At 47.4% G+C, this 8763-nt stretch overlaps 1 protein-coding gene across 1 annotated transcript; it reads right to left on the reverse strand.

Annotated features, from left to right (window-relative positions):
• Positions 1-1780: 1780 nt before the first annotated feature.
• On the reverse strand, positions 1781-5732 carry LOC124704512. The gene is made up of 6 exons (XM_047236777.1): positions 5432-5732; positions 4826-4909; positions 4138-4706; positions 2936-3889; positions 2110-2865; positions 1781-2003 (listed from the first exon to the last, which is right to left on the reverse strand). Exons 1-6 carry the CDS (start codon positions 5532-5534, stop codon positions 1992-1994), a joined length of 2478 nt encoding a protein of 825 aa, XP_047092733.1. The 5' UTR covers positions 5535-5732; the 3' UTR covers positions 1781-1991.
• Positions 5733-8763: the final 3031 nt, after the last annotated feature.

The following is an 8763-nucleotide window of genomic DNA, read 5'->3' on the forward strand; positions in this document are numbered from 1 at the left end:
TCATTAATGCAGGCCAGGGCGATTCATCTATAGTCAGATACAGTGCTTCAGACAATCCACATAGTTGCTTCTTTCAAGCCGCTTATAAATACGGTGCTTCATATGTCTATATCCATGTTTCTACGGGCTACAAATTTTGCTTCCATCGACTAGCCAATATGTTAGTCACTCATTTTCTTTCTTCAGTGTCACAGGCACGAAGCACTAGGTTGGCCATGGCTTGGCCATGGCCTGCTACAGCCTCACAGGCAACGGTGTCATCTGGGCTGCAACAGCTCCACCTTGTCTCGCGCGGGCATTCATTTCCGACGAGTTTTCTGACAGTGGGTGAGATAGGAATGTAAAGTTGAGGTCATGATCGATCTGATCCTCACTCCGGAGTTCGCCGGCTCGCCCGCCTGTATGGATGTATGCCACTTTCACTGCCAGATGCACAACACACCCGTTCGCTCCTTCACCTCTAGTCAGGTAGTCAGAAAAGATCGACGTGTAGCGAGGTAATGCGTGCTAGACTAGCCAATCAACAGATCTAATGATGCCGACGACGGGAGCGAGTCCGGGGGGCTGATGGCTTGCAGGTGGGACTGCCCATGGAAGGCCCGCACAGTGCCTCACTTGTTAAGTGGGCGTCCCGCAGGAACCCACTTAGCATGCACGGTCTTCCACCTGCCCATATATCACAGGAAATGGTACTAGTCACCAACAGGAATACAGAAAAGCGCATGTGAGTACAAAATAGCACGGGACAGAAATCTGCACAGTACACAATAGCACAGAAATTTGTTCTTAGCAATTTCACTACTGCCCTGTTTGGTTGCACTGAATTGGCCTCTGAATTGGCTTTTTGGAATTGGAAACCTCAATTCTAGTGTTTGGTTGTACTCAGTATTGAAGTGTGGATTTGGAAACCAATTCAGAGCGCCTCCCCCCGCACGGCCAACTTACCTGTTCGCCAATTCAGAGCCCTGGACCTCCGTATTCGCTCGGAAACGGCCCGTCGCTCGCTCCCCTGCCTCTCCCGAGAAACGCCCCATCGCTCTCGCTTGTCTCGCTCCCGTCCCCGCGCCGGGAGAAGGCGACCACGGCGGCGCCGCCGGTACCGCCGCCGCCTCCCTTCCCACTCCGCCTCCGGCCTCCTTCCGCCCCCGCCTTCCCTCCGTCCCGCCGTCCCATTCCCCGTCGGCCGCACCCTCCCCGTCAAACCCTAGATGCGGGGCGGCGGCGCGATTTGCTCGGCGGGCGGCGCGACGTGCTCGTGCCCCGACGAGCGACGGCCGCGGGCGAGCTCCTCCCTCCGTCGCGCCGCCGTGGGCCTCCTCCACCCTAGGTCGCGCCGCCGCGGGCCACCTCCGCCCTAGGTCTCGCCGCTGCGGGCCACCTCCGTCCTGGGTCGCGCGAATCGGGTCTCGCAGTCACTGCTGCCTCCTGATCTAGACGGGCCATGGCTCACAGTCACATCCTTTTTTCTGATTTTTCTGATTTTTTTGTTCATCTCGAAATGAAACATGATTATGTGAAAAATAATATTAAAACATTCTGATATACATGTTTATTTTCATTCAGATTACACAATATATATTGTTCAAAGTCAAAAAACTTTCAATTCCGCACATTGTACATCCAAACAAGTTTTAGAATTCCATTGCAACTTCGATTCTATATGTGAATACCACGCGCATCCAAACAACATTTGTGGTATTGAATTGAATTGGTTGATTTGGTTTTCCATTGCCAATTCAATTCAGAGCCCAATTCATTGCAACCAAACACAGCATACAACTCGGGAAACTTAGTACTCAGAAATTGCAGGAAAAAGAGAGAAAAGGGCACACTACATGAGAGTCTGTAACTTGAACATCGCTGCAACTTTCTCTCTATGAGCGAACAGAAACCTCTTGATTGTATCCATCCAAGAGCTTCTGCATGGTTTTCTTCACTTCACCTGTCCATGTGCTCGCCTCCCTGCTCCTCTTCACTTCCAAAGTGCAAGGCTAAGTAATCATCTGAAATAATCCGGAATAAAAAACACCCAACATCAGAACCTGCTACGCTAACCAGCATGAACAAGAACTGAAGAATTAGGCAAAAGGCAAAGGAATGGGAAATCACCTTGCGCTTCATCTTCCTAGATTTCTTGGAACTTGGGGAGTCATTGTGGCCAGGGGTTGATTTATCTCTGTGGATTCCACCTCGAACCAGACCGGATCTGGTAACATAGCTGACGGATGGGAGGGAGACTGGGACATCCTTCGAAACATCCTTGCTGGTAAACTTGCATGCTGCCCGGGGCACGAAATCATCATCGTCATCATCCCCAGTAACAACAACAGCCTTTGCCTTGTCAGCGTGTTGCTGCTTCATCTGCCTTTCTATGCTCACAGCTTCTCTTTCATACTCCCTGCATATCGCATCTTGTTTCATGCCTAGGTCCACAAAACCTTTGCGCAAATACGATACAGCAGTTGTGAAGCTATCAAGAACACTGGCTTCATGATCTGCCACCTGCTTTACAGCTTCAGTGCTAGGCCCATGCCCAGGAGGAAAAAGACCAGATATCCGGCTCAGACGATCATCAATGCTCGGGGCAGACCGCGAAAGGTCCTCAACTTTCTGCAGAAGCTGTACAATCTTGTTCATGACTGAAATAGGCCTGGACCCTCCGCTCTTCAAAGTTGATGGAGGTGTAGAACCAGAATCCAAAACTGGTGCCTGGGTGACCAAGAATTCAGGCTGAGACCTCGTGAGAGGTTCATGATCAGAATCAACATGTTCAGAAGAACGGGCTGAGCTTGGAACACTGCATCCAGTCCAAAGTTCTTCAACAGGCAGCCGGTAAGAGTACACGATGTCGTTACGACCCTTCCACTGCAAACAAAATAAAAAAGATAACATAAGGAAAGGAGTTCAGTGTAGATATAAGTAGTAGATCACTCACCGCCAACTTTCCAAAAATGTATGCAGACAGATCACTTCCACCACTCCTAATCTGGTCTAGGTTGTAAATGTCTCTCAAAGGTTTCTGGTGCAAAAAACTTGCGCGAGGAGTCCGGCGATGCATGACAGAATGATTGACTGAGTAGCAGCTGTCCAGATACATCACTACAAGAATAACGCCACATCCTTCAAGACCAGCCTGGTTGACATCTGAATTCTGATACTTCTCAGCAGCTCGCTTCAAATCATCAACAACTAGCTGACAGAAGTCCATTGTAGCCATCTTCTTGTAGTTCATATCAACAAGCATTGCAGCCTCCCTTCCGAGACGAACTGTCGACCCAGGACAGATAAGTTTGTTATACAGTATTGAAAAGAAAACCTTCACTGCTAAATCAATTTTTGTCCCGTCCTTAACTAATTTAGCTAGCAGGCTGCGAAGGTCTTTGGTCTGAATGCTGCCAGTCCTCTCAAACCCAAGTTCTTCCTTCAGCTTCGCCAATGAAGCACCATGGCCGCTGTCCGAGGGCCTTGGAGCTGTATCACCTCCTATGGGGAATCCAAAAACGTGGTGAACTGCCTCTCTGTTAACATCCAGAATCTTACCAGACCCGCATTGGATCTTCATCGTAGAAGTATCAATCTTCGTCATGAGATGGCACATGAGGACACGGGATACATTACCCTCCAGAACCCAATCAAACACACATCCGAATCCAGCTTCTCGGACCTTCACTCTGTGACATTCCTGCAGCAGCTTGACCGCCTCACGAACTTCTCCAAGAGAACAGCGAACAGTTTGCTGGAAGCGATCTGTGGGGGCATCCGCTGCTTCAGCCTTGTTCTTCTGACCATGTGGCCTCTCCAACGCTCTTGCTTTCTTCTTGTTGCCAGGATTCTTCCCACCTGAAGCACTAGGAACTGCAGCAACTCTCTGCCTTTTATTGGTGATAAGCTGCAAACCAACAACAAAAAATAGGCAAAAGAAAAATGAACAAAAAGACTAAAAGTAAGCGGAAATGTATACTGACTGTAGAAACACACAATCAATATAGCAACATACAAAAGGTAGAAGTTCAAAGCAATCTAGTTCGAGGTTAATAATACTAAACACAGAAGTTCACTATATTCTCAGCTGCAAAAGTTCACATCAAAAAAGAAAAAAACATATAGAAATACCAAACAGAAAGGAAAGATTCTCACCTTGTCATCAACATGCTGACTAGCTGCACCAGCATCCTCCACCGCAACATCTGAATCAGCGTCAGGAACATACGTTTCGTCCAACGTATGGCGCCACTTAACAAGCCTCATTTCCCCAGGAGATGGAGAATGGTGAGAAGTCGTGGTAGCATAGCTGGTCGCGGCAACACGGAGGCTACGTCGAGGTGTCGCACCAGCAGGTGAAACACGTTGTGTCACAGCGGCAGGTGACTCCTGTGGTGAGTTCCATGGAGCCTTCCTTTTGGCCGCACATGGTTCATCAGGAAGATCATCTGGGTGAGCTGCAGCAGCAGCCTGTACATTCCCCACCTTCAATGCTTTCCTCCTGCTGTACCTACGAAACTTCTCCTGGTGTTGAGCAATGATGGTGCCATGTTCCTCCGCATACTTATCCAGCTGCGCTTGTGCGTTGTGTTTCTGCGTAACCTCCTCAGCACCATCAACTGTCTGCGATGGCGTGTCCTGCCACACAGGCTTCACATCAGGAGATTCGGCTTCATGAAAATTCGCCTTCAACATATCTAGCGACTCTCTGATGCTCTCACCAGCTACATAAAAACAGAAAAGAAGTTCACTGATTCACAATATGTGTGTATGGTTTCGCTTGAACATTGAAATTAGGACCCAACAAAAAGATGTTAATGTGTTTTGGTTTTCTAATAGCAACCTCCAATCCCAGCAGCAGCTGCGAGATAAGCAAATCCGTCGCCCGCGTCACAATCCACATCACCAGTGATGCCGTCCAGATTTCCTGTACACAGAGAAAAATAGAAAGGAATCCATCAAAAAGTGTCAGTATAGGATAGCACGTACAAAAAACATTTTGCCACAAAAATGTAGACGAATATGGAAAAAGAGGATACATATGAACACATATGTCTAAACTCCTATATGTTACAGAACAAAAGAAAAGGGGTATGAGTCGAACGCTTAGCCAATGTTCCCCTGCACGATTTGCATTGACGAGCCGTGGGTGCTAGGGAAAAACAGAATTGGAGACTCTTAAGACTTCTTGCTCAACAGTTTCACCGAATCCTCGAATCCGGCTCAATCTCATTCTTTCCATAACAAAATCAATAAGCAGAACCCATCTCGAAAAAATAAGATTTTTCTGCCGTTATTGGAATCAAGCACCAATCACACACAGAATAATTAGATTTACGTGCTTCCATGAGCAAGGGATCGATTTATATATATTATTCTAAGCAAAATATACCAGGAAAATTAACAAAATAAAATGAATGACAGTGGAACTATACATGAAGAAGTATACCTGTGCTTGCTTGGAGGAAGCCAAGGCCTTGAGGTCGAGCCCCCACACCGGCTGTAGAACGGGGATCCCGGCGGCCCCTCCTTCCGGGCGCAGCCCTGCCCATCAGACCGCCGAGCGCCGCGCTGCACGGCCCCGAACTGGTGACGGCGGCCTCGATGTGTGCTATCCACGGGGACACCCCGGTCTCCGGCGACCTGAAGCGGTCGGTCAGCGGGTTGGCCCCCGCTCCGGCCTGCGATTTGAGGGCAAAAGTTAGGGCGCGCGGGGGCGGAGTTGGCGGCAGTCGGAGGAGAGAGCGGACTGAGACCCAGCGAATGTGGAGCAACTTTTGTACTCCCCTCTCTTAAGCCCGAACCCTTGCTTCGTGCTAGAGTTTTTTTCGGATTAGAGTGGGATAATCCCATCAAATTCCAAATCCTTAGTTCTAAAACCAGTTTGGAGTATTGGGTGAGTTTAATTTTCACTTATTTTAAAATTTTAGTGTATTTTATTCAAGTTTTTTATACTCTACCTTTATCTAGTGGATTCGGGATTAACCTTTTATGGGGATTAGAGAGAATTGCGTGTGGGTAGAGGTTTCACCCAATACTTTAGGGGATTATCCCCACTATTTTTCATGATTCTCTAGTAGCGGATATAAACTGCAACTGTGCCAAAAAAGAACAGCTTTTCTACAACACGACAACGCTCAACACCCAACTTTGTGCGGTGCGGTGAATAATTTAGGGCACGACCAAAAAAAACACAACGTCGTGCTATTAATTTGTAGCGCACCGAGCGTGTGCAGCCAACTACCACGCTGAAACACGACTAAGCTGCAGCGTATCTCACCCCCGCACCTCGCTGGTAGTTCCACGCGGCCGCCCCATCCATTTCCCCAACTATAGGTGGCCTGCCACGAATCAAAGCTGTCGGAAATCCAGATCACCGCTCTCCCTCATGGATTCCGCGGCCACTGAAACTTCTAGCCGTATACTGACGTCGCATTAGGCGCCGAATCGACTCGTTGAGCACCCATCCCACGATTCATCCACTTCGATTGGCCGCCAGGTTCAGCCATAGGCATCGATTTGATTGGTCATCAGCCAAGAGCATGTGATCCTCTATTTTGCCGCTATCCCGCGCGTCATCGAGCTCGCAAGCAACCGACAAGCAGCCGACGACCCCACCGCACACGTAGCTTCCACCAAGGCATATCGCCTACCGCACGCTGGGTTGATTTAGTTTGCTTGTTGTTGTTATATATTGTAGATGATATGATTGTAGATGAGTTTGAGTACGGTGATTACACATCCGGTGAGGGGTGAGATCTCGCCGAAGAAGAGGACGATTCGATTATTTTGGCTTTGCACACCAACAAGAGGCCTAAGCATGTGGTTTTGTGTTTGGTTGACAGAAATTGTGGAGGGAAAGACTCGAAGGGCACAACGGTTTGATGCGGAGCTACTTCAGAGACAATTCCAATTATCCCGAGAGATACTTTCGGCGAAGATTAAGGATGGGAATTAAAAAAATTGAGCACATTTGTGAGTGTGTCACCAGATATGATCGGTTCGTCGAGCAAAGGAATAACTGTGTCGGAGAACTTGTCCATAGAACTATCCAGAAGGTCACCAATGCATTGCTATTGTAAGAGGACCGGCTAGATTTGGGGACCATGATATTCTTTGGTACATCATGAACGCTTCTATGATCATGCATAATATGATCATTGAAAACGAGCATGGACATGATTTAGACTACTCCTTGTACGACTTGATGGGACAACCCGTGCATCCCAAGAAGAGAGCCAAGAGGGTGACAAGCTTTATTGCTACCTACCATATCATTCGTGACGACAATGTGCATGATGATTTTCAGAAGGATCTCATTGACGAGTGGTGGTCATGGAATGGTCAACAACGCCGGTAGTTTTGCCCCATATGATGATCTATTTGTGTCATTGTATGTTGAACTATGTTTGTCTGTATGTCGATTTGAGTGCTACTTCATGAACTATTTGTGTTATTTTTATTGAATTATTTTGTTTAAGATTTGATGAACTGTTTGGCTATGATGTAATAATAAGTAGTACTATTGTGTTGTTGCATATATGTTGAAATTCCTGTTTTGAACTATTGTGATTGACTATTTCGGGGATTTGTTTGTGATGTGTTTTATATTGTGTTTTTTATATATGTTGAAATTCCTGTTTGGGGTGTCATATTATATGACGTGTTGAAAATTGCTCGCATCCGGCAGCATATTTTTTGAGCATCCGAATTGGCAGCAGCCGCGTCCGCACCATAAACGCCAAATACGGGGCAAGAGTTTGTAGCTGATGTTGGAGATGCTCTTACCTCCGTAAAATTTCACCAAGTATTTACGAAGAAATATCATTATCTAGAATATCAAGTAAAATGGAATTGTTATAAAATAAGTTTTCGCATTTCTATCTCTACTATGTAAAAAATCTGTTGCATGCCCTCTGGGTCGATCCGTTCATCCATTCATCCAACCTCCCCGCTATGTTCGTCTGCAAGTCTTTTGCACTTTAGTCCCTCCCTGATTATCATACCAACTCGTGTTTCCTCGTTCCAAAGTTGTGAGCCGCCTCATCTGTCTTTGTCCAACTTCCCACACCTCCGCCGTCATCTCCACCTCTGTCGCCATGGCCTCCGCCTTCCTTTCCCCGGCCCCTCCCTTAAATCCTATCTCGTTGGTCATCGACATGGCGCACGAGCCAGGAGGCATCATGAAGTCCCTCGCTTGCCTCCACGCCCACAACGTTGGCATCTCCGCCGTCCTCCACCTCTAGGAGGTGTGCTTCGTATTGGCGAAGATGGCGCTTGACCGCCGCTTTGGTCGTTGACATGGAGCCCAGGTTGGGTGTTATCATGGAGGCCCTCACTTGCATCCACGACCTCGACGTCGCCCGCATCTCTGCCATCCGAGATGTGTGGCCTTCGAGTGCACATCATGTTGCCTTCCAAGCGCTTAACGTGTTACATCCAAAGGCCTTTGGTTCTCGCAATCTCGCCCAAGGCTTGCTTATAGCGTATGTTCTCCGAGGCTAGGTCGCCGGCCGCCATAGTAGTTACTGATTGCATTTGGGTCCTTTCTTTCTTCGTCTCTTAATAATATTCGCATATGGTTGATTGAGCGATTAGTTTGGTTAATTAATTAATACGAAGTTTTCTTGAAGTTGTTTGATGAAATTTGTCAGCCATAGAAACCTTGAAATTATAGTATCACCGAGCCCAAAGATCCGATACTCGAGCTTTAACTTTGTTATACAAAATTAATTGAAGTAGCAATCTCTACTATCTAATAAATATGAAGGTGTTCCATTT

This window comes from Lolium rigidum, chromosome 3 (genome assembly GCF_022539505.1).
Source record: "Lolium rigidum isolate FL_2022 chromosome 3, APGP_CSIRO_Lrig_0.1, whole genome shotgun sequence".
Lineage (NCBI taxonomy): Eukaryota > Viridiplantae > Streptophyta > Magnoliopsida > Poales > Poaceae > Lolium > Lolium rigidum.